The following is a 26252-nucleotide window of genomic DNA, read 5'->3' on the forward strand; positions in this document are numbered from 1 at the left end:
GAACTGCATGGGTCCACCTATAATGCAAATATTTTTTAACAGTAAATTCTACAGTACTGCATGGTCTGTGGTTGATTGAATCAGCAGATATGGAGGAATCAAGGATATGGAGAGGCAACTATAAGTTATAAGCAGATTAACCCCCATGTTGTTCAAGGGTCAACTGTACTTGCTAAGGAAAAACACTCATTGAGAAGGAAGATGGCCTCAGACCATTCCCTTCCTCTCTCTGGGCCTTCCCTTTGTGGGAATGATGGGAGGTGAACTACTGATACTCTGCAATGTCCCTTCCTGCACTGATGTCTCAGGATTATATGATTGTTTGAAGAGGAAGTGGTTCTTAGAAGTTCTATTGCAACCTGTAGTGGCTCTACAGTGACTCAGAGGCAGGCTGGTCTTCTGTTGATACGGTGAAGAAAAGGAAGATTTTAGAAGGTTTAGGGTGAAGAGGCTGAGGAAAGAGTCTACTCCCCTTGCCAGGTAACATGAACACTTTAGCACAAATACTTTAAGCTAATGGGAGATATGTGGGGAAATAACTATACTGGGAACAGTCTTTCTCCACTTGAATCAGATGGGCAGATTGTGGAGAAGGGCAGGAGGATTTCATGTTTAAGGTGGATGGTTAATTTTCTTCTCTTACTTCTTCCTGAGTTTTATGACTGGTGATGCCTTAAAGAGCAGCAAGTGGTGAAAATGAAAACAAGTAGGCTGTGCTGTCCAAGACATTAGTCACTTTTTGGAAGTAGGTGGGATCTGAATAACATGTATAATAATAATAGAATATTGTACTAACATATGTAATAATAAGCGTGTAATAAATGTAGACTGTCTTGAGGCCTGACACAGTGTCCTGAGCCACATCAGCTACCTGTGTTTGTGTCTGAACTGACTTCTTATACACTTGTATTGAGTAAATATTTAATGAAGAGACTGACTTTAGATAATGCCCTTTTTCTGAGCCTTCTTAGTCTCACTATAAACAGAGGTAAACAGGATACTTGCTAAAGTTACTTCTGTCACTGACCTTCAGAATTTCTATCACAAATCTAGGGAACTGCAATGGCAGGGCAGCAAGGAGGAAAGCTGGGGAAAGGGGAGGAACTCAGTACTGGCCTCTTGTCTTTGATGAGAGCTGGTAGTTCGGTAGGGGCACAGGTAGCCTCACATTTACAACAGTAAATACAGAAGGCTTAGAGTTGTCTGCCTTTTCCTGGATTTGGTATGAAACAGGTTGGTCACTGGTAATGATACTTAGTGTTTGATAATAATACTTTGAACCTTTATGAGAATTTGAGACTCCCAGACCTTTGAGGTCCACTTCCTGTACAAAGCAGGAGTTGTAGCTCCTGAATCTTCATTCCCAACAATTCTCATAAGTGATCATTCTGATTCTGGAACACTACCAAGACCACAGAGTTCACACAATACCTATCACATTGTTAGGCACCTCTGTTACAAAATTCTTAGATATATTCCCTCCCTATAACTTTATCCCTACTTATGCTCTTCCCACAGTCTTAATCCTATGTTCTGGGGTCACATAGAATAATCCCATTCTTTTTTCCATGAGACATCTCTTCAGGTATTTGAGGGCAGTTATTATATCCCTTTGCCAGGCTGAACGTAGGAATCTAAATCTAGAAGATGTCTTGAAGATGCCTTCCATTGTTTCCCCATCTACTTGCCATGAAGTGATGGGACCAGATACCATGATCTTAGTTTTTTGAATGTTGAGTTTTAAGCCAGCTTTTTCACTCTCCTCTTTCACTTTCATCAAGAGGCTCTTTAGTTCCTCTTTGCTTTCTGCTATAAAGGTGTATCATCTGCATATCTGAGGTTATTGATATTTCTCCTGGCAAATAAAAAGCTTAGTGCTTGGCAAACAATATGTTAGCTATTTTTATGATTATGCCAAAGCCTCATTCCTAAAACAAGAAAGAGCAGAGCTGATCTGGTTGAAACATAGATTGAAGGACAAGAGCCACATTCTGTTGGTTTCTTTACTTTGTCATTGTGGTCCCTGTGAGATATGTGTGTGGAACCTCTGGGGATTTGCAAAACTCAGTTTGGAAACCCCTGATCTAGTCAGTGCCCTTGTTTTATGGATGAGGTAATCCTGAGTCCACATTCCCAAGTTCCTCGTATAGTATAGTTTCTGGAACAACTCTATCGTGCATGTTGGTTTCCTGTAGACATTCTCTAGTTGGCCAGTATCGCTTATTAAGTACTCTACCTATGGTATGCCTTGGACAGGGAATTATTACCATTCTTTGCTCTGACCTTACATAGCTAAGATCACATTAGACCCATTGACAGCCATACTCTACCACTCAGTCTCTCATAATGCCTAAGACTTTTCTATTTATTCTAATAATAAACTATGTCTCGTCTGCATTGTACGTGTATAATTGTTCCCTTGTTTTTTGAACCTGGGTATGGTTCACAGCAACACTTGACAGATGAGGAACTTAAGGCTCAGAGTGGAAGTGACTTGGCCAGATCACATAGCAGTTGAACTTGTTCTAGACAGAACACTTACATTCTTTGTTATAGACACTATGCTTCTGCTTTCACAGACCTAGCTCCTTTGACTGTCTGTCGCTTATTTAGCCAGTAGTTTACTTAGATGGTTTAGGATTGGCTTAAGAAATGTTGACCACAATTTATAATGATAATTTATAAGGCTAAACACATTAAAGGGCAAACCTCAAGGAAGTAAAATCCTTTTCTTAGCTGAGATGTTCTCATTCATCCATTCATTAAACAATTTTTCAAAACTGAATATCTACTATATATAGTCTGCATGGGACTTCCCAGGTGGTGCTAGAGGTAAAGAACCCAGCTGCCAATGCAGGAGATGTAAGAGATGTGGGTTTGATTCCTGGGTTGGGAAGATCCCTTGGAGGAGGGCATGGCAACCCATTCCAGTATTCTTGCCTGGAGAATCCCATGGACAGAGGAGCCTGGTGGGCTACAGTCCAGAGGGTCACAAAGAGTTGGACACAACTGAAGTGACTTAGCACAGCATGGCACATAGTCTGCATACTACCTTGAGAATAGTGGGTGGGAGGCACAGGGCAATAGCAAGGGAACTAGTAAGGGGGCATGACAGCAATTGAGATAGGATATGATAATAGAGATAACAGTAGAAGCTGTGAAAAGTGGTCAGAATTTGAAAGTTTTTTTTTTTTTTTTTTTGCCATGCTGTGAGGCTTATGGGATCTTAGTTCCCTGAGACCAGGGATTGAACCCAGGACCTCAACATTGAGAGCATCAGGGAATTTCTCAGATTTTGGAATTTGTCAATATTTTGAAGGCAGAGAGAACCAACAGAATTTGCTGATGAACTTGATGTGGGGGTATAAGAGAATAGAGTCAAGAAATAAAGGTTTTTTTTTTGTCTGAGCACTGGAAAAATATAATTTCCATTAGTTGAGTTGGAGAAGAAACCAGGAGGAAAAGCTTTGAAGAAGGATCAGAAATTTGTGTTCATACACAGCTGTAAAATTGCAGCTGTGACATGTGTTAGGTAGCCAATAAGGAATTTCAAGTAGGGATATGACATATTAAGAGTTACACTTTGAAAAGATCACTCTCTTGATCGTGTATATATTAAAAAAACAAAACAAAAATAACCCACCCTCCCAAGCCTATTCAAGGATCTGCAGGCAGAGGTGCTAACCATTGCTTTATGACCTTTGGCAAGTGATGACACCCTTCTGAGCCTCAGTTTCCTGACTTTTCAAATGGGAATACCAAATCTTGTCCTGCCAGATTCAAAAAATTGCTACAAGGATTAGCTGAGATGAAAGACAAGAAAACACACCAAAAAGGTGTGTTATTATGAAGTGGTGCTAATACTCGCACATATTACACACATCTAAGGGTATTGTTAGGCAGAAGGATTCAGGACTGGCAGCCACACATGACTTTTCTGTCCTTTCCAAAACGTCCTTCTTTTCTCTGATGAGCATAGCCTCTTTTCTCAAACTTGGCTCAGAATCCACGATTTCTAGGAAGGAGTTCATGATTGATCATGCTTAAGTTATTTCTTTGCATCCTTTTTGTTAATTTCCTACTTCTGCATTTTCTTGTTCCCCTTGGTCCCTGTTTCCCAATATTGGCCTGATATGGTGGGTGGTTTAGATCTCTCAAATATGGAAGTGAGGAATAGCTTCTTATTCCCTTACTTTCGTAATTTGGCAAACAGAAGGCACTGATCGTTGGGTGGCCACTCTGGCGAAGGTCATCCATTTCTAGTCCTCTGTGGCTTGGGAATTTAGTAGGTAAAAAGTTTTGAAGTAGGGGAAGAGCCTTTAGTCTAGGAACCTCTCCGACTCTTCTTTACCTACAGAATAAAATTTAAACTCAACATTTGTGGCCCTATATATGTATGACCCATCTCTAGCCTATATTATTAATCTTTAAAGTTTTGAAACATTCTTAAACTTATAGAAAAGTTACAAGTACAGCTTTTTCTTAGTTACCAGGGCCTGTATTTAAGCAGAGGCAGGAATGTGGAGCTGACAGGCCAGTGGCCTGGTGCTGGGTCTGTAGCAAAATGTGACCCTGTTGATAACCCTTTAAATTCCACTTCAACCAAGAGCTGAAGTTAATCAGCAAATCTGGAGCTCTGAACACACGTGGAATCTGGAGGGTCAACTTTACTCTGGTTGAGAGCTGCTGCCGCACACCTATTTGAAAGCAACACCTTGCTGCAGTGACTCATCTGTATCCAGGGGCTGCACAAGGGCAAGGTAAAGCTGGATTACCTGGGCCTGACAGTCAAGGGTTTTTTGGAGAGGTCTTCATGCTTGCCTTGTCTGAGTCCATCCACCTCACCTGAGTGCTGATCTGCCAGCTCCATATCAGAGTCTGCAAGCAGGTAGTGAACATAGAATCCTTCATTGTCTGGGAATAGCAGGCCTCCCAGGAGGATATCTGTCTTTTTCCCCTGTTTTCCTTACCAGGAGGCCTCATGAAGAGGAAGAAAAAGAAAGGCCAAGGTGGGGCTGGACCTGGCAATAACGAGCAAGTTTAAGCTCGTCCATTGCCACCTGGACTGGTGGATTGTCTAATTTTCTAGTCAGATAATAAAACAGAATCAACACTTAAAGAAAAAAAAAAAAACAGAAAAGGGAAAATTGCACGTATAATACAAATAGCTCTTTTCTTGAACCATTTGAAAGTAAGATGCAGACCTTGAATAGTGTGCATTCCCAACAAAGACTTTCTCCTATATAACTATAATACAGCTATCAAAATCAGGAAATCAATACTGATACACCATTATCATCAATCTTCAGACTCCACGGAAGTTTTGCCAATTGTACTAATAATGTCCTTAATGGCAGAAGGATCTAGTTCAGAATCACACATGAAGTGCAGTTGTCGTGTCTTTTTAGTCTCCTTCAATCTAGAATAGTCCCTTAGTCTTTTCTGCATTTTCATGGCCTTGACATTTTATCATTTCAATCTTATAGGCTACAAAATACAGCTTAAGGGTCTAAATTGAATTGGCTGATCTTTCATTTTATACTAATGATTGAGATTTTTTTTTTTAAATTATGAATTTTTCAGCAAGGACTTCCAAAGAGTTGCCAATTTAAAATCGTATGAAGTAAGGGTACTATTGTGCAAATTCATACATTGAATTAGAGGTGAACAGTAATCTAGGTCTGGTGACCCAAATATTTACCTGAGGATATTGTTAATAATCCAGATTCCTGGATCCCACCCAGTCTATTGAATCAGAATTTTCAGAGGTAAGGCTTCTGATTTGTATTTTTAAAAGTTCCTCACATGTTTTTGATGTGGTGGGCAGTGGCAGGATATCTTTGAAAAGTTATTATTTATGTTAGTGATCTAATACCCAGAAGAATTTTGATATGTAACTCTTCATACATTTTAAAGTTCAGATTTAATCTTTTTATCAAAAGATTAAATAACTGCAAAGAATCTAATTTCCAGCATGTTTTATTGTATGTATATATATATATGTTATATATCTTTTTCAAAATCTTGAAACTGCACATCTAGCTCATATAATTTATAGTTAATGTTCACCATATAATCTAATTTGCACAGACAGTTCTGTCAACATGTTACTCCTTTCAATATTGATTTCTTATAGAAGCTCTCTGATTTGCTTCCCTGGGGCTCTCTCTCTGAATTTGTGCATTCTCAAATTGTCCCTTTGGCACTCTAGAGGTTTGGCTTTTTTTTTAAACCTCAGCATTGTGTAGGCATAATAAAGTTTGGGATAAAAGAGAGACATGGCATTTTTTTGTAAAGTGGGAGAGGAAAACCAACTTAGATTACTGTTAGGAAAGAGTACATATGAAAGTTGAAACTCTGGACACTTACTCTCTTAAAACTTTTCCTGCTCAGGTACCCATAGGAATAGAGTTCTATACCTTAAAAACTACTGATTTAAGCTATGATATCTACCTAAATAGCAAAGAACTATTGACATGAATATTTTTGTATGTGTCTGTTATACTTGAGAGACTTAATGTACATGTAGTATGTTGTCCCTGGCTGTTCTTTCCACTTGCTTTTTCTAATCTAGGTGTATTCTTGTCTAAGGCAGCATTCCAAGTACAGTGGTAATAAAGGAGCTGAGAGAGCTGCCCTCATTCATGTATTTTGGGGAAGACTAGCATGGTAGGAACAACTGGATAATAGGAATGAGTATGATTTTCCTCCTGTAAGAAGGCATGCAGGCATTGGTAGAAAGGTTACCTTCTATACTAGCCCAGGACTGCCTTCTCAACAGAGAAGATGTGTAGAAGCCAACTGACACCAAAGCCACTTTGGCCAAGGGGAACAGGCACAAGGTCTGTGGCTCAAGGCCTAAAAATAGCTGGCAGGAGGACAGGGTGTATTAATAGCTCAGATTGCAAAGCATGTGTCCCATAGCCTGAACCTCATATTCAGGGGCTTCTTCCAGTCTCTTTCATGGCACAGAGTCCAGGATTGAGTCCATTGTAGGGGCTCAAGAAACTTTTCTAGATAAGTTTCCAAATCCCATTCTACAAGTTTTAAACTTTTCCTCTCTGTCTACCATTTCCCCCTGCCTGTTTAGCATCTGTCTTCTTCATTTGTATCCTCTATAATCCCCTCTTTCCTTCCATGTTTCCTCACTCTGATCAGCCTAGATCCAGCTGATCATGTAAGCAGAGAAGTTTATTCATTCATTCTTTTATCCACTCATTTCACAGTTATGTATTAAGTGCCTACTGTGTGTCAAACTTTATGCTAGGCACTGAGGAGGAAACAGATAAAAAGATATTCTGTCTGCCTTTAAGAAACTCACAATCCAGTGAGGGAAACAGGTATATACTATGACTATAATGCTAAAAATAAAATAAATAAATGCCAAGTCTTTAGGTAAATAGAGACAGTATGAATGAATGAACAGTATGAATGAATGAATAGTGCTAAGGTACAATCTTTCAGGAAAGAAAGATTTGTAAAGATGTCTATTTTTTCCAAATTATTCTGTGTGCTTATTGCAGTTCCAGTCAGAATTGCAATAAATTTTTTAAATTTGAGATATAAGTCATAACATACAATTTGCCCATTGAAAGCACACCTCAGTGATTTTGGGCATATTCACAGAGTTGTACAAACATCATCACAATCTATTTTAGAACATTTTCACCACCCCGAAAAGAAACCCTATACTCATTAGCAATCACTCTTCATTTTCTTCCAACTTTCCTTGCCTCAGGCCTAGGCAATCACTAATCTATTTTTTGTCTCTATGATTTTGCTATTCTGGACAGTTCATATGAATAAATCATACAATATGTAACCTTTTGTGTCTAGCTTCTTTCACTTAGCGTAATCTTTTCAAGGTTCATCCATGTTGTAGCATGTGTCAGTACTTTATTCCTTTTTATACAAAATAATACTCTATTGTATGGATATACCACATTTTATTTATCCATTTTTCAGTTGATTTATACTTGGCTTGTTTTCACTTTTTGACATCATGAATGATGCTGCTATGCATCTTTGTGTACAAGTTTTTGTATGGATGTATGTTTTCAGCTCTCTTGGGTTATTATAGTTTTATTAAAATCCACGCTTGGTGGACTTTAACCCCACAGTTCTCAGGACTCCTGCACTTTGATTTTCTTCTTTCTGCTAATCCTGGGTTTTGGAAACATCACTCCCCTTTTGTAGGCCATTTCATTTAGCAGGAGTATGCCTTGAGGCATATAGACTCTAGAGCTAGCCACAGGTGACTGTTAATATTTAAAATAGATTAAATTAAATTAAAAATTCAGTTCCCTCACAACATTTTAAGTGTTCAGTAGCTATATGTGGCTTGTGGCTACCATATTGGATAGCTCTGCTTTACAATAATAGTGCTGCTAAGTGCTAAGTAAGCTCCAGGCCATCACTTCCCATCTGTGCATTTGGTTTCTCATCTGTGAATAAGGATGGTGAACATTAAAAGCCCTATCTTCGTCTGGCATTCTAAGTGATTTATGATTCAGTCTTTGGAATTTGCCTCCTTCCACCTCCTCCTCCAGCCCTTTTCCTTGTTCAGCCAGGAGTATCCAGAGGGAACATTAAGCTGCTAATGGGTCAAGCTATGTTACTCCCACACCCCACTCCCTTAGTGAATGGGAAAGTGACTTGAGGGTATACTTACATCTAAGTGCTTTACATTTGTGCAGTTCTTCATGGATCATAGAACACATTATTTCTTAATTTTCCCAAATCAAAGAATCTCAAAACTGGAAGGGTCTTAAAGGTCATCTGAAAGTTCACTGAACATGAATCACATGGGTTGCTTATAAAATGAAAATTCCAAGGACCTCACTCCCTCGAGAATGATCAAATAGATGACAGGGTTTCTCTGTACCAACCTGCACAATCCTACGCTTCTGGACAACTCTGGCATTTAGAAAAAGTGTTAATCACCCAATTGTGTCCGACTCTTTGCAACCCCATGGACTATAGCCCGCCAGGCAACTCTGTCTGTGGAATTCTCCAGGCAAGAATGGAGGGGTAGCAATTCCCTTCCTCAGGGGATCTTCCTGACTCAGGGATCGAATCTGCATCTCCCTCATTGCAGACAGATTCTTTACCATCCGAGCCACCACGGAAGCCTGACATTTGGAAAGGCTTTCCTTATATTGCACTCTCCCAACTGACCTAGCTCTTCCAATTATAGTTACAAAATACTAATTTGTTTCTTTCCCATAATAATCCTTCAGGTTCATTCATTCATTCAGAAAGTATTTATTGAGCACCTATTATATACAAGGTTCTTTTCAAGGTGTTGGGGATTCAGTAGTGAACAAGACTAATATAGTCTCTGCCTTCAGAAAGCTTATAGTCTAGAAGGCGAGACAGACAATTAGCAAAAAAACCCAAAAAACAGTAAATAAGACAATTACAACTTGAGAAAAATGCTATAAAAAATAAACAATTTTGTGATGAAGAATATCAGGAGGGACTGATGCTGGTCATGGAAAGCTTCACTAGGGAAGTGACAGTTAAACTGAGATCTGAAATATGAGGTAGAGCAAACCATTCGAAGAGTTCAGGAAAGACAGTAAAAGACCATGGCATGTTCTCTCTGTCAGAAGGCTAATGTGTTTGGAGTCTGGTAAGCAGAATGGAACAATGGCACATAATGAGTTGGAGAAGATACTGTAGCCTGGTTTGTGTTTATAACAGATCATTTTGGTTTATGTATAGATTGGAAGGGGGCAGGAGTGTAGTGGGAGGTCAGTGTGGGGTCACTGTGGTCATCCAGGCAAGACATGAAGGTGGCTTGTACTAGGGTGGCAGCAACAGAGACACAGGTATTTGAGACTTACTATCAGATTTTTCATTATATTCTCACTTCCAGGCTAAACAGATAAGTCCAGTCTTCCTTTGATAACAGTTTTGACTCCTCTCATCTGGGTACTTCTCCTCTGGAAGACCTAACTCACTAGGTTAGACCCTGCCTTCTGATCCTTCTGTGAGGAACCCAGTTTTCCCCATATATTTTTTTTTTTTTGGCTCAGCTCTTTCCTCCTATCTTGTGCTTTACTTTTCTGCTAGTTTAGGGACCTAAAATCTCCAATTCAATGACTATCCTCATACAAAGAGAAAGAGCTCCAGTCTTCCCTTGTCATTAATTAGTTATAAGTTTTTCACTGATTTGACCGTGAACCTTAAGTACTTACTGTGCCAACTGTGCTTTGAGAAGACAGAAAGGAAGAAGACACAGTTCCTTCCCTTCAAGAGCCCAGGGTATAATGGGAACAATAAGGCCCCAATAAATGTAATACAAGGTAGAACCAATAGATCACAAGGAAAGTGAGATAAAGGGACTTGGAAGGAAGAAAGAATTTTCCACTTTGAGGTAGGTAAGGAAAAAGAGAAATTAGGGAAGACTTTCTGGAAGATGTTACCTTGGAGTATCTGGGACTCGGGGTGGACAAGTGCTTTTTTATATGGCGTGCTCAAGGATGACCTCGCTGAGAAGCCAACATTTGAGCAATAACTCAAAAGATAGGGAATAAGTCATGTGGCTCTCTGGGGGAAGAATACTCAAGGGGAGGGCAAAAGTTCTGAGGTTAAGTGTGATAGGCGTTGCCAAACAGTAAAGAGGCTATGTGGCTGGAGCAGAGAGGTAGGGAGAGGAAGAGAGAATGGGAGTATTTGAGGACAGAGAGGTAATGAGGGAATAGATCATGTAGCAGGTCAGTGTGAGGACTTCTACTCAAAATGATATGGGATGACATCTGAACATTTTGATCAGAAGAATGACATGAGCTGACATACTTAATGGTGACTTTGGACTGTGATGGCAGTAGATGGGAAGGGAAGTAGTCTAATTCTGAATATATTTTGCATCAGTAATAGATAAAAGTAAATATGGAGAGTGTAAGGATAAGCTTGCTGTAGAAGTTTTCCTTAAAAAAAAGATTATATACCTTGAGCTGTCCCATACCATATGGCTTCCAGGTAAAAGGGAAGTAGCTGGGTCTGCTCCAAGGGTTCCCAATCTGTAGCCCATCAGCTAAATCTCTCAATAGGTTTGTTTTTGACCACAGTGTTTCAATTTAAAGTTAATTGCATCACTTAAAAATTCAGAAACAGATTCCAGGTCTCTCTTGAAAAACTGAAAAATTGGGCAGTATTGAGACCTTATTCCCAGAGGGCAGAAGTTAATAGGCACTACGTTTAAGTGCTAGATGCCTCCTCTTTCCAGAGCATGTATTCTCAAGTTTTCCAGTCCCTGCTGCTGCTGCTAAGTCGCTTCAGTTGTGTCCGACTCTGTGCGACCCCATAGACGGCAGCCCACCAGGCTCCCCCGTCCCTGGGATTCTCCAGGCAAGAACACTGGAATGGGTTGCCATTTCCTTCTCCAATGCATGAAGGTGAAAAGTGAAAGTGAAGTCGTTCAGTCGTGTCCGACTCTTAGCGACCCCATGGACTGCAGCCTACCAGGCTCCTCGGTCCATGGGATTTTCCAGGCAAGAGTACTGGAGTGGGGTGTCATTGCCTTCTCCATAATACCCTCTAAGTCCATCTATATTATCACACATGGCAAGGTTTCACTCTTTTCTTATGGCTGAGTAATATTACGTGTGTGTGTGTGTGTGTGTGTGTGTGTGTGTGTGTGTGTGTGTGTGTGTGTGTGTGTGTGTGTGTGTGTGTGTGTGTGTGTGTGTGTGTGTGTGTGTGTGTGTGTGTGTGTGTGTGTGTGTGTGCGTGCGCATGCGCGCGTGCTCCCTCCCTTCTCCCAACCAGCCAGGAGCCCCAGCCGGGTGTGTATGTCAGAGAAAGAAGATACTGGAAGGAGTAAGGTGCCTACATCAATAATGTATAACTTGAGCACAGAACCAGGGAGAGAGATGTACATTCTGTGTGTGTGTGGAACTGGAAGCGGTCTCAAGTACTCTGTTCTCGTATTCTTGTATAGGTTTGTTCTTATCTGTGCCTGTGCACCTTCTATGTACCAAACTCTATTCTAGGTATCGAATCTCATTGCTAGAGATGTAGCAATGAACAAGACAGACAAGGTCATTGTTATCATGGAGTTTATATTCCAGTGAAAGATACAGATAATACACAAGTGAATAAAATACATGAGCTAATTTCAAATCATAGAAAGTTCCACAAAGAAAACAAAACAGAATAACATGATAGAGAGTTTCTGGAGGGTACACATAGGTAGATACATAAGTGTGTGGTGCATATACTTGCAGATGGGCCCATGTTCAAGTCCTACATCCATATATTAATGCTATTTGTTCCTATGTGTGCAAATGAGCAGTTCCTATGTCTGCAATGTTTTTTATATTAGTATACATGTTTTTATGTATGCAGGGGTACACAGGTCAGCATACGTATGGGGACACGTGTGCATGGATGTGAGGTATACGTCAGCATTTAGCTGTAACTAGAGATGTTCCCATGTGCCACTTGTCAGTGAGCCAAATAAGGAAGTGACTTTTTTTGCATCCAGCTTTCAGGGCCATTTGCCAGCTTCCTCTCTCCTAGTTCCTTCCCACTTTAGACAGCTCTCTGTGCTTTTCTCCTCTCAGCTCTAGGAAGGCGAAGCCAATGAGAGGATAGTAACTAACTTATTGAGCCAGGAGCTGGAAAGAAGCTGATAATCTTCCATGAAATTGCCAAAGACCTGGCTTCCCTGCTAGTCCTTGTCCTTCACACTGTGAGGAGAAAGAGTCCTGACTTGAAGTCAGAAGACCTGAGGATCTATTCTTGGCTCTGCCGACTTATTATTGTGACCTTGACCAAGCTACTGCCTCTCTCTGGGTTTTAGTTACCTCCTTCATAAGTTCTCTGGGTGGTAAGGAAGGAGAGGGAGCACAGTGACCTTTATGGAGGGCTACGCGGTGCTGCCCAAAGGAGGTGGGAAGGCATTCTGAGCTGGGGCATTGGTCTGATTAAGATTGTGGAAGTGGCACTTTGTGTATAAGGGAAGCCAGGAAGAATCTCCTTAGAATAAAATTCAAATTTCTTACCATGCCTACAAAGCCCTATGTGATCTGGCTGCTGCCTACTTCTGATTCTTACTCTCCATCTTGTTCACTATGCTGCAGCCATGTTAGCTTCCTTTCTGTTCTTTGAATAGGCCAAGCTCTTTACTACCTCATCGTTCTTCCAAATTTTGATGTTCTCTTTGCCCGGGATACTCTTCTCAAGAACTCATACATTTGCCTACTCTCATTGCTCAGGTCTTAGCTCAAATGTCACCTATCCAGAGAGAGGCCTTCCCTGACCATCCTACTTAAAGAACTTATCCTCTAGTATTTATCAGTATTTAAAATGTCCATATCTTTGACCCAACAATTTCACTTCTAGTAATTCATCATACACATATATTTTCAAGTGAGTAAATGACATATTAATAAAGATACTCATTGAAATATTTATTTGTTAAATAAATTATGGCACACACAAATAGTGGAACATTATGCATATGACAAAGAAAATGACATAGCACTTTAAGTCTTGATGGAAAATGATATCAAGATATATTGTTAAATTTAAAAATTAAGGAAGATGATCAAGTTCTATATTTAAGATTTGTGCAGTTTATTGAATGCATATTATATTCAATAAAAAACAAGATACAGAAAAATGCGTATTGTGTGCCACCATTTGTATAGGAAAAAAAAAGAGAGTATATAAACATAGAAGCATGTTTATATGCTTGTCTAATAGGCCTGTCCTGTGCTTAAAGCAGTTCTTTCCCACCTCCCCATTCTATGCTTGTTTGGGGACTGTGAAGTATTTATTTCTCTTCTGAACAGCATTAAAATCCAATTTTCAAATTCATTTTAAAAATTTACGTATATTTTTATGTTCAGTTCAGTTCAGTTGCTCAGTTGTGTCCGACTCTTTGTGACCCCATGGACTGCAGCTCACCAGGCTTCCCTGTCCATCACCAACTCCCGGAGTATGCTCAAACTCATGTCTATTGAGTCGGTGATGCCATCCAACTATCTCATTCTCTGTCATCCCCTTCTCCTCCTGCCCTCAATCTTTCCCAGCATCAGGGTCTTTTCAAATGAGTCAGCTCTTTGTATCAGGTGGCCAAAGTATTGGAGTTTCAGCTTCAGCATCAGTCCTTCCAATGAACATTCAGGACTGATTTCCTTCAGGATTAACTGGTTTGATCTCCTTGCAGTCCAAGGGACTCTCAAGAGTCTTCTCCAACACCACAGTTCAAAAGCATCAATTCTTTGGTGCTCAGCTTTCTTTATGGTCCAACTCTCACATCCACACATGACTACTGGAAAAACAATAGCTTTGACTAGACAGACCTTGTCGGCAAAGCAATGTCTCTGCTTTTTAATATGCTGTCTAGATTGGTCATAGCTTTTCTTTCAAGGAGCAAGTGTCTTTTAATTTTATGGCTGCAGTCACCATCTGCAGTGATTTTGGAGCCCCAAAAGATAAAGTGTGTCACTGTTTCCATTGTTTCCCCATCAATTTCCATGAAGTGATGGGACTGGATGCCATGATCTTAGTTTTCTGAATGTTGAGTTTTAAGCCAACTTTTTCACTCTCCTCTTTCACTTTCATCAAGAGGCTCTTTAGTTCTTCTTTGCTTTCTGCCATAAGGGTGGTGTCATCTGTGTATCTGAGGTTATTGATATTTCTCCTGGCAATCTTGATTCCAGCTTGTGCTTCTTCCAGCCCAGCATTTCTCATGATGTACTCTGCATATAAGTTAAATAAGCAGGGTGACATTATACAGCCTTGATGTACTCCTTTCCCAATTTGGAAACCAGTCCATTGTTCCACACCCAGTTCTAACTGTTGCTTCTTGACCTGCGTACAGATTTCTCAGGAGGCAGGTAAGTTGGTCTGGTATTCCCATCTGTTTAAGAATTTTCCTCAGTTTGTTGTGATCTACACAGTCAAAGGCTTTGGCATAGTCAATAAAGCAGAAGTAGATGCTTTTCTGCAATTCTCTTGCTTTTTCTTTGATCCAGCAGATGTTCCAATTTTATCTCTGTTTCCTTTGCCTTTTGTAAATCCGCTTGAACATCTGGAAGTTCTTGGTTCATGTACTATTGAAGCCTAGCTTGGAGAATTTTGAGCATTACTTTGCTAGCGTGTGAGATGAGTGCAACTGTGCAGCAAATTACTTATTTAAAAATAATAGAATTGAAAAATAATACTGAAGGGAATATTCTTACAGTTAAATCTTTGTATACAGTCTGAAAGTTCCTTAAGATGTCTTTTTAACAATTTTATGGACTCTGAGGGAGAAGGTGAGGGTGGGACGTTCTGGGAGAATGGCATTGAGACATGTGTATTGTCATATGTGAAACAGAGCACCATTCCATGTTCGATGCATGTGACAAGGGCTCGGGGCCGGGGCAGTGGGATGATCCAGAGGGATGGGAGGGGGAGGGAGGTGGGTGGGGGGTTCGGGAAGGGGAACACATGTAAACCCATGGCTGATTCTTGTCAATGTATGGCAAAAACTATTACAATATTGTAAAGTAATTAGCCCCCAAGTAAAATAAATAAATTTATAAAAAAAAAAAAAAAAAAAGAAAGACTAGCAAACTCATATAAAAAAAAAAAAAATTTCTCAGTCATTATTATGTCATTCTTTATATCTTTCATAATGCTTATCATAATTGGAAATTAAATTATCTGTTATATTTTTACTTATATATTTCCTGTACTATCATTGGAATATAAGCTTCACGTTGTCAGGGATCTTGCTTATCTTATTCTCAGTGCCTTATTTCTATTCATATATATAGCACATAGTAGTTGAATAAGCAAATGAATCGATGAAGAAATGACTGAAGGAAACCAGGCTGAAGCCTAGAAAGGAGTAGGAGGCAAGGCTGAGGCGGTAAACAGCAAGAAGTTGATAGAGGGTGGTGATTCTCAACTTTAAAGGTGCATCAGATTTACCTATTGATTCTTTATACCAACTTGTGGTAAAGAAGCAGATTCTTGGACCTTGTGATTGTGATTCTGAGTTTAGGCTCAGGAATCTACATTTTAACAAGTTCCCTAGGTGACTTGGGTACAAGTAATCTAGAGACCTCACTTTGAATAACACCAATGCAATGTTGACATCACTCTCAGGAAGAATCACATTCATGATACCATTTCTCCTTAATACATGCCTTGAATGGAAGAGAGAAGACCATGATCCCATTTTATCAAATGAGGTTCAGAGATGGCAGTGCATTTTCCAGTGACACACAGCTTGTGTATAAAGTATATCTTGTAAGGCCAGTGTATCTGACAGTCAGCTCAAGGTGTGGTGGCAGATGGCTCACACTCACAGAATATTTCCCGACCTTGGTGTTACTGAATGGATTTTATGACTGTTCCTATTTTTGTTTGTTTGTTTGTTTGGGGAAGAAGTCATACTCCCTAATGACTGGCTCTTTCTGATACATCTCAGGGAGGGCAATGAGCCAGAGGAAACCACCCAGATCACATACCGAGAGCTTCTGGTCCAAGTGTGTCGGTTCAGCAATGTTCTCCGAAAACAGGGTGAGTGTGGGGATATAGGGAGAGGACTGGAGAGCCCAGCCTGGGGGTATCTGAGGACTTGGGGAAAGTTGACAAGGCAAAGAAGGAATCTGCTAACAGAGGAACAGAAAAGGTCACCTGGGGGGAGGTAGGCAGGTGGCAGATAATTGGATGAGAAGGAACACGTAGCAGCAGGTGGGATCCACCATGGTCCATGATCTGTGTCCTTTACCTGCAGGCATTTGCAAGGGTGACCGAGTGGCCATCTACATGCCCATGATCCCGGAGCTTGTGGTGGCTATGCTGGCATGTGCCCGCCTTGGGGCTCTGCACTCCATTGTGGTAGGAATTGGGGCTGGAGAAAGGGGCCTGGTTGGGAGGTAGGGCTCAAGAGAAGTAGGTTGAGCCTGGATGATGGAGGATCTTAAAAACCAGACTATGCCATTTAGAATGTTTGTGTCATAGATTCCTTATTCCTTTTCTTGTTCACTCGATCCCTGGGTTGCCCTCCTTTTCTCAGTATTTCTTCCCTTTTCTAGTTTGCGGGGTTCTCTTCAGATTCTCTTTGTGAACGGATCCTGGATTCCAATTGCAGCCTTCTCATCACTACAGGTGACTAATTCTCTCACCCCTCCCCCAAAACTCCCGCACTCAAAGTCTTGGTCTTCAATCAGCTAGTTGGTATTTGGGACTGCTTATTGTAAAGGGTAGGGGCAGCCTACCCTTTATCTCCTGGTTCCACCTCAGCCTACCTTCTGTCAGCTCAAATCAGCTGGAAGAGCCAGAGACAAGAGGCCTACCCAGGAAGGACTGAACATTGTACCTGCTAGGGATAAAGGGGTAGAAGTGTGGTGCCTTCCTAAGGCTTGGAATATCTGTTGCTCCCCAAAGATGCCTTCTACAGGGGGGAAAAGCTTGTGAACCTGAAGGAGCTGGCTGACGAGGCCCTGGAGAAGTGTCAGGAGAAGTAAGTGTGTTTGGTCTGCTGGCTACTGCCCTGAGTTGACTGGGCATTTCCTCAGTGCCAGGTCTCCTTTGTCCCTCCTACCCTAGATGGACATGGGTGGGTCTTGCCAAATCCTCTTTTGAGCCAACCAGCCCACCGCTTCAGGCTTTTCTTTCCTCCAGGGGTTTCCCAGTGAAATGCTGCATTGTGGTCAAGCACCTGGGGCGGGCAGAGCTGGGCACAGGTGACTCTCCCAGCCAGTCTCCTCCGATTAAGAGGCCATGCCCGGATGTGCAGGTGAGTCTGGTACTGTTATGCCCTCCTCTGGGCTCCAAGTGGCTCCCTCTTCCTCCCCAGGAAGTTCCTGATGTCCGTCTTTGTTTCCTTATCATAATGCTGAGGATCTAGGAGCGGTCCTCGGAATGGCTTCCCTGGCAGGGCTGGCTGGAGCTAGGGGACTTTGACCTTGGATGTAGGTAGGGAGCTTTGGGAACTGAGCACAAGAGATTGTGAGGAAGACTGCTGTGTTGGTTGGAGTATTCTGATGGGCACAGGGACCTTTAGGGATTGGGCTTGGGTTAGAAATGGGCTGACCTGGGTAACTATATGTAGTCATCTTAAATACTGGGCTTTGGTTTGGGGTGGGCTACCTGTATGGTCCCACCATGGAAAGACCAGGATCTGTCCCTCAATACGTGGCCCTTGATAGCTTTGGATACATGCTTCTGATGGAAAAGCCCAGTGGTGGCCTCCAGGTCTAAGGGGCATGAAGGATAAAAGCTCTAGGGTCCAGAAGGACAGAGGGTTTCTGAAATTCTGTGACTTGAGAGGCTTTGAGGAGTCTTAGAACTAGACAGACTTCAGTCTAGTCTAGGAAGATTGGAGACCCCTGTCAACATTTGGGATTCTGAATGTATAGAGGCTGTGAACAGGATCAGGAAAATGGAGGCTGGGAGGACCAGTGAGAGAGGAACCAAAGGGAAAGGAAGCAGCCAGAGGTTTGGGGCACACTGACCCTTCCCTCCCCCTCCCCTATCCTTGGACCCTGCTCACCACCCTTTCCATGGGCTCTTAACAGGGTAAGCCGAAAGAGAAACCCAAGCACATCCGGCCCCAGGTATCCACCTCTGCATTGCCTTGAGCACTGCTTTCCTGCATGCTTGTTTGCTTGTCCATCTGCTCTTTGCCTGTTCGCCTCATTGAGGTGACTGCCAGACCTAACACCCTTCTCTCTGCCCTCAGGTAGTCTAAGTCACTCTGAAGGGTCATGAGACCAAATGCTTATTGCTCTGAATTGGCATAGAGCATGGATCTCAGAGAAGTAGCAACAGACATTCCATTTCACTCGTGCTTCTCAGGACCATTGTGGGAGAGAAGACCAAGCAACCTGTCAGAAAGTTTTTACTGTGCACTTAGCTGAGGCAGAACCAGGAGAGACAGGAGGAGGAACAGGTAGAGGAGATGCAGACCTTGACCTTGGGAATCACCATCAAGTTGGCAGCAGAGAAGAAGTTTCCTAAATATATTTATAAACTACTTTGGGATTTACAAACTACACATAAACTCTGTTATAATTAAATGCTAAATTGAACAAAAGTTATATTGTGGGTGATTCTAAGAAGAGAGATCCTTAAGTGGTGACTCAAAGCTGATTAGTATAGGGAACTCAAAGCTGATTAGTATAGGGGAGAGACTGAGTTTGGAGTCCAGAGACCAATTTTTAGCTATATGACCGTAAATGAGGCACCCCTTCTCTCTGGACTTCAGTTCCCTTATCAGTAACGGAGACATGATAGTACATGCTTTAAAGGAACCTGCTTTCCATACTAAAACAGAACATAAAAGCCACTATTCTTCTGAGTTTTACCATCCTCATAGGCTGTCTTACTCTAAATCTGCTATGATCAACCTCTTAGGCTAATGGTAAATATAATACGCCTTTTCTCTATTCTCATTAGCATGATGGAGACAGATCTGAGTCCTAGGGGAAAATGTTTTCATTTGAAAACTCAGGCAGGGACCTAAGACTTTTCTCTTGAAAGAGGAAACAAACTTAGTGGTTAGAATATAGGCTCTGGAGTCAGACCACTTGGATTCACAACTTAGTGGTTAGAATATAGGCTCTGGAGTCAGACCACTTGTGTTCACATCTTGGCTCTGTTACCTGCTATATGGGAACTTGGGCAAGTTTCTTAAGCTCCTTTACTTCAGTTTCCCCATGTCTAAAATAAGGATAAAGTTGTACTTACCTGACAGGGTTTTGTCAATAAAGGTAAGGTGTTCGACACATAGTAACTGCTCCATAAATGTTAGCTTTTGTTATTTCTAATATAGCAGACAGGCTGGCATTTCTAAAAGGGAGTTTAGAAAAGAAATCAAGTCTTATGATTCTTAATACCAGAGGTTGTCAGGCCACAGGCTCCTGGAATTTTATTCCTTGGAGGTAAAAAGAGTCAGTTACCAAAAACCAAAAGACTATAAAAATCGGCTTACAAAGCCCAGGTTGGTTGACTTGAAAACTGTAGTCAAAGCTGTGGAAATCTTGGCAGAGCTCCAAATCCCTCATTCTTAAGCAATCTTCAAGGGAAGGCCTGTTATAGTTGGCAGGGACCTTCTTCAACCATATTACCTCTGAGCTTCCTCGTATTCCTCTCTCACACCTGGCAGCTGCCCTCCCTAAGGCTATCCTGGTCCAATAACAAACGCCAGCCAGCTCCTTGATTCTATTTCAGAAAATTCAAATCTTTTTCTGATTCCAAGCCCTGGGCCCTCACAGGTATATGCCTAATTCACAACCAGCATGTGTGCCACTGATTGCTCTCACCCTGCTTCCTGGTGCTGGTTATCAGCTCCACACCTGGAGTACCCACCCCACCCTCCTTACCCACACCCACAAAGGAAGCAGTTTTACAAGATTACAAGAGTCCCATCATTGCCACAATGTAACTGTGCTTTGCCCTTACAGGTACCTAGTGCCTTTTCTGTGACAATCCACACCAGCACTGTAGACTAGCTCCATTTGCTCAAAGCACTATTGACACACTTCTGCTTAAATACATTAATGCCCTCATCTCAAGTAGATCATCTGGTGGGCAAAAAACTATTCATGTGACAATGTATGTGTAAACCCATATGGCTATTCCAATAAAAAAAAAAGAGTAGGGTGTATTTTTGTGTTTTCTAGCTTGTGGGCACCTTCTCTCTGTTCTTTTTCTTCTTAATGGTGTCTCTCTTGACCTGGACTTGTCATGCTTATGTGCCAGAAACTTCAAATTCTCCAGAGTAAGAGACAGATAGTTCAGAAAAAGGAGAATGGTAATTTTATAATTTATCAAGGTATGTGTCTAACACTTTGGGGCTTTTAAACCAAATATGCACACAATAAATTACTATATAACCATATAATGAGAGGAGTAGGATGTTTCCTCTAATACTATCATGTCTACCTGCCAGTTGGGACTATAGAACAAGGAGGTAATGAATGTGAAACAGTTTTGTGATAGCTAAACCAAACCTACATAGTTTCCATCATCACACTCTTATTTCACCTCCCAGAGGAGTTCAGTGGAGGAACTAACTTTTCACCTTCCTGACATTCATCAGTCTTCTCTACCCACCCAGACAATCCAAGGCTTGATGTTTACTAGGTAATACAGTTTTCCTTTGATGTTTCCAAAATCCTGTGAGACTATCAGGGCAAGAATGACTATCCTCATTTTAAAAATGAGTAACTTGAGGTAGAGTGGCTTGCCTATGGTCATATATAGATATATATATGAAGTGGCAGAACTGGGAATCGAAATCCAGTGCAACTTTGGACAGACTCAGGGAATACAACTTCACTCAGCAAAGAGTAGACTTAAAACCAGTTTTGCAAACAGGTGATATAATTCAGAAAGTAAAACAGTTTCAAGAAGAGTTTAGAAAAATTTCAGGATGACAGATCTGAAAGGCACTTCAGTATTAGAGGAACATCCTTCTACTGGGAGAAATCCACCTTCATCCTTTTCCACCAACTTAAAGCAAAGTTTCCTGCTGAAAGGAACCTCAAGAAAGTGTCTTTATGAGAAATCCATTGGTACCACTGGTATAGGGGCAGGGGCAGAGCTGGAGTAGGAACCTCCGGATGTGGATGATGTCCGGACATGCAAAAAAAGATGCTTGGACCAACATCTGTTGACTTCTTTTGCTACTAACTATTGGGGTCAGGTACCCACCTCACCTGTAGGCTCTGACTAATTCTGCATTTCTGAATTGTGTGGTATCTGCATCCCTGCTGATGAGCCACTAGTCCCATAAGTACATATGTGTGTATACAGGCCTGTGTATGCATATTAATTCATCCAACAAAATTTTACTGAGTGCCTGTTGAGTGCTAGGCATTTTACTAGGATATGGAGATTTAGGGGGGTGGGTAGGAAAGATAGACATGCCACTGTACTCATAGAGGTCACTATCTGGGGAGATGGTAATCAAGTAAACAGCTAAATAAAATAACTGGAAATATGTGCTATGCGGTAAGGAAATAAGGTGCTGTGATAAAGAATTATATATAGCAGGGGTGGGAATTCCTTGGCCATCCAGAGTTAAGACTCTGTGCTTTCACTGCTAAGGGCCCACGTTCAATTCCTGGTTGGGAAACTAATCTCACAAGCTGATTAAAAAAAAAAAAGAATAGTAGAAAAAAAAAGAATAGTAGCAGGGGTGAGTGTGGGTCTGGGAGCCTATCATCAGATGCTGTTTAGGTTAAGCCTTTCCAAGAAGGTGACATTTAAGCTAGGAATTGAAGTGTGAGAAGGGAGCAACCGAGGGGGCCCGCCTCAGCCTGAGGTCAGGTGAGAGAAGTTCTGGAGCAGGGTGCTGGGAGTACCCAAGAAGCCTCTTGTTCTGTTTCTATTCTCCCTGCCCCATTCCACCCTCACTGGGCCTTTCCTCCCTCTCAGGACCTCTATCTGCCACTCCCACCCTGGCCCCTCCAGGTGCTAGGTAGGGGTGACTTTTGCCCCCAGCCTGTGCTATTCACAGTTCCTCCTTGCCCATTCCTATTTTCTTCCCCCTGCAGATCTCCTGGAATGAGGGGGTTGACTTGTGGTGGCATGAACTCATGCAGAAGGCAGGGGATGAGTGTGAGCCTGAATGGTGTGATGCTGAAGACCCACTCTTCATCCTGTACACCAGTGGTTCCACAGGCAAACCCAAGGCAAGTATGTGTGTGTGTGTGTACATACACTGTGTAAGGGTGAGAAGTGAGTTGCTGAGGAAGCATGTAATGACATGAAATTTACAACTCTGATTTTCAGAAATGTCACATTACCTTTTCTAAATCAAATTGACATAAATCCTCAATCACTGATGGTGAAGCCCAGGGTGAGACAATTCAAGTGGGGAGCCTCATGGTGCCCAGAAAAGGAGGAAAGGATAAATGCATATGGCTGACATCTGTGTTTCCCGCCCATACCCATGTGGTTTGGTTGAAGAAGAGCTGCCTGTAAAGTCAAGGCCAAGAGTGGGCACAGGGATCCCTCTTGGCCTTCTTGACTACAGCTCTTAGAGTTCAATCCCTTTCACATGCCACACTGGTAACATCTAGTCCCTCCCAGAGCAGTGTGGGAACTGGAAACACTTAGAACTCTGACTTAAAAGATATATCACTCTACCTTCCACTTGCCGCATCCATAAATTATTCTCTCCACATGCTTTGGAATATTCCTCAGTGAACCTTTAGAGACACAGTTTGGGCCTCTCTTTCCTAGGGATGGGGTATTAATGGAGCAAGCAAAGAAGATTATCTTTTTTCCCCACTCTCATTCTGTCAATGTGTAATTGAGTGTGTGTGCACAAACACACAACAGAGACACTATTAGATGTGAGTGTACCAGAAGGGTTCATGTGTGTGAAAGTAATGTGGGTGGTTCAGAAATCCTATCTTAGGGTGTGGATGTGGATGATGGGCTGACCATATAAATATGTGTGGTGTGTGAGATGGGAACGTGGAGAAAGGAGGATGGAAGAGAGATAGATGCTGTGAAAGCAGGGCTGGCAGGGCCGGAATCTCTGAGGAGGCTTTTCCTCTACATTTGGTAGTCAGTGAGGGTGAGCCCAACTTGAGGCCCTATTCTCTCCACAGGGCGTGGTACACACAGTTGGGGGCTACATGCTCTATGTGGCCACAACCTTCAAGTATGTGTTTGACTTTCATGCGGAGGATGTGTTCTGGTGCACTGCAGACATTGGCTGGATCACTGGCCATTCCTATGTCACCTATGGGCCACTGGCCAATGGTGCCACCAGTGTTTTGGTAAGAAGGGTGCTGGGACCCATGGCTACCTGGCTTATTTAGGAGATGGACAAGATGATCCTGGGTGATGACCTCCCAAAGCCACCTTGCCTAGAGGCAGAGGGACTTATACGATGACCTGTTTCCTTGAGAAAGAGTTCTCAGAGGGTTGTATATGCTGAGTGGGAAAATCTCTTGGCTTGTCTGGTAAGGATGTGAAGACAGGGATTTGTCAGAAAAGGAAAAATACTGAGCATGAGGGTATGGTAGGGGAATGGAGGGACTGAAAATGACCAGCCATTATTGGGGTCAGTTTGAGGGGATTCCCACATACCCGGATGTGAGCCGCCTATGGAATATCGTGGAGAAGTACAAAGTGACCAAGTTCTACACAGCACCTACAGCCATCCGTCTGCTTATGAAGTTTGGAGATGAGCCCGTTACCAAGTGAGACCCCTCTCTGGCTGCTGCCCCTTTAGCGTCCCTCAGAGCTGATGCTGGCCTTTGCACAGTCCTTTCCATCCCATTATTCCAACACCCTGGCTTAGAATAGGGGAGGGGGCAGAAGAACCTGTGCACATCTTCCTGGTTCCTAGTGGTGCTCAGGGCCTCCCTTTCTCCCCACTCTCCTGCCCAAGGCACAGCCGGGCATCCTTACAGGTGCTAGGAACTGTGGGCGAACCTATCAACCCCGAGGCCTGGCTGTGGTACCACCGGGTGGTAGGTGCGGAGCGCTGCCCCATTGTGGACACCTTCTGGCAGACAGAGACAGTGAGTAACGGGTTCAGAAGGCTGGGCCTCAGGCAGAGAGTGGGAAGAGTGACTCAAACTCCTGATCTCTGACTTCCACAGGGTGGCCATATGCTGACCCCCCTCCCTGGTGCCACACCCATGAAGCCTGGTTCTGCTGTGAGTGAGGCTCCCCTGGCTGGTCCTGGGCTAGGCCAGGGAGAGTCTTGGGGGATTCAGCCTAGGTAGAGGGTGGGTGGCTGGACTGATAGATGTGGGGAATTTGGGGCTCCCTAGAGGTAGAGAGTTGAGTCAGAGTTGTCTCATTCCTCCCTGTGGGTCCTGTCTCCTGTTTGCTTCTAGACTTTCCCATTCTTCGGGGTAGCTCCTGCGATCCTGAATGAGTCTGGGGAAGAGTTGGAAGGTGAAGCTGAAGGCTACCTGGTGAGATCCTGGCCCTTGTGGGTCGTTCATGAGGGGGAGGGGAGGGTGGTCCACAAAAGGGCACAGTGTGCTTTCCTTTAGAGTTCAGAACCTAATCTTTCCTGGTAGCTGCTTTTGGCTAAAGCTCCATGGTTGAGGGTTTATCCTCTGCAGAGAGACCCTAGTGGGGCAATCCTTCTGGATATTTTGCCTGCCTCTAGGCCTTTTGGCCCACAAGGCTCTTAAGGTCTCTGCTCAAAGATACCTGATGGTGTCTTTTTGGGTCTGAAAGACATAGTGGAAAATCATATAGGCTCCAGAGTCAACCTGCCTGGGTTCAAACCTGGCTCTGCCTCTTCTGTGACCTTAGATAAGTTACCTAACCTCTCTGAACATAAATATTCTCATTTGTAAAAGAGTTAACAATAGTACCTTTGTCTGGAGAAGGAAATGACAACTCACTGCAGTACTCTTGCCTGGGAAATCCCAAAGACAGAGAAGCCTGGAGGGCTGTAGTCCCTGGGATCGCAAAAAAGAGTCGGACACGACTTAGCAACTAAACAGCAATAGCAGCAGTATCTTTGTCTCCAATGGTTACTGGATTCATTAGATGATTCATGTGAAGGGTTTATTTACACAGAACCTAAGAGTTGGTGCTTGATAAATATATGCTGTTGTTGTGATCATTTAGTAGTTGTAGGGAGATCATTAACACCCTCACCCTCCAACCCACATTGTTTTCACTAATAGCAAGCTTCCCTGGTGGCTCAGACAGTGAAGAATCTGCCTGCAATGCAGGAGACCTGGGTTCGATCCCTGGGTGGGAAAGATCCTCTGGAGAAGGGAATGACTACCCAATCCAGTATTCTTGCCTGGAGAATCCCATGGACAGAGGAGCGTGTCAGACTACAGTTCTTGGGGTCCCAAAGAGTCGGACACAACTGAGTGACTAACACAAGTTTAAAAGAGCAAGTTAGTAACATGGGCAAGACTTGAATCCAGGTCCTCTGACTCTTAGCATAGAGTTCTGTCCATCCCACCAATCTGCTGCCACAGGACATTACTGATTGGGGCAATAATTATATTTACTTATGTGTGGGTCCCACATTTTTATGTAACTGCTTTCATTTGCATCAAATTGTGCCTGCATCCCTGAGGGATTACCTAAAAGGAGACTCAAGGTCCTTCCCTTGTGGTCCAGTGGCTAAGACTCCACATTCCCAACGCAGGGGGCTGAGTTCAATCCCCAGTTGGGGAGCTACATCCTGCATGCCACAACTAAGACCCAGTGCAGCCAAATAAATAAAAATAATTTTTTTTTAAAAAAAGGGACTCAAATTTACTAAATGCTTATTACTAACAGAGCAT

At 42.5% G+C, this 26252-nt stretch overlaps 1 protein-coding gene across 4 annotated transcripts in view; it reads left to right on the plus strand.

Annotated features, from left to right (window-relative positions):
• The window catches only part of ACSS2 (acyl-CoA synthetase short chain family member 2), a 43829-nt gene that overhangs the window by 13298 nt on the left and 4279 nt on the right, over positions 1 to 26252 (plus strand). Inside the window, exons 3-14 of one of the 4 annotated variants that reach the window (XM_081559899.1) lie at positions 16439 to 16530; positions 16748 to 16851; positions 17049 to 17121; positions 17401 to 17476; positions 17638 to 17752; positions 18534 to 18572; positions 22518 to 22655; positions 23583 to 23753; positions 24046 to 24179; positions 24371 to 24503; positions 24585 to 24641; positions 24825 to 24905. In XM_081559899.1, the coding sequence (XP_081416025.1) occupies positions 16439 to 16530; positions 16748 to 16851; positions 17049 to 17121; positions 17401 to 17476; positions 17638 to 17752; positions 18534 to 18572; positions 22518 to 22655; positions 23583 to 23753; positions 24046 to 24179; positions 24371 to 24503; positions 24585 to 24641; positions 24825 to 24905 (1213 nt within the window). The remainder of the gene's footprint in view (positions 1 to 16438; positions 16531 to 16747; positions 16852 to 17048; positions 17122 to 17400; positions 17477 to 17637; positions 17753 to 18533; positions 18573 to 22517; positions 22656 to 23582; positions 23754 to 24045; positions 24180 to 24370; positions 24504 to 24584; positions 24642 to 24824; positions 24906 to 26252) is intronic. The other 3 variants (XM_081559901.1, XM_081559900.1, XM_081559902.1) reach the window with 3 other exon arrangements.

Source organism: Giraffa tippelskirchi, chromosome 13, assembly GCF_054371585.1.
Source record: "Giraffa tippelskirchi isolate mGirTip1 chromosome 13, T2T-mGirTip1v1.2.pri, whole genome shotgun sequence".
Classification (NCBI taxonomy): domain Eukaryota; kingdom Metazoa; phylum Chordata; class Mammalia; order Artiodactyla; family Giraffidae; genus Giraffa; species Giraffa tippelskirchi.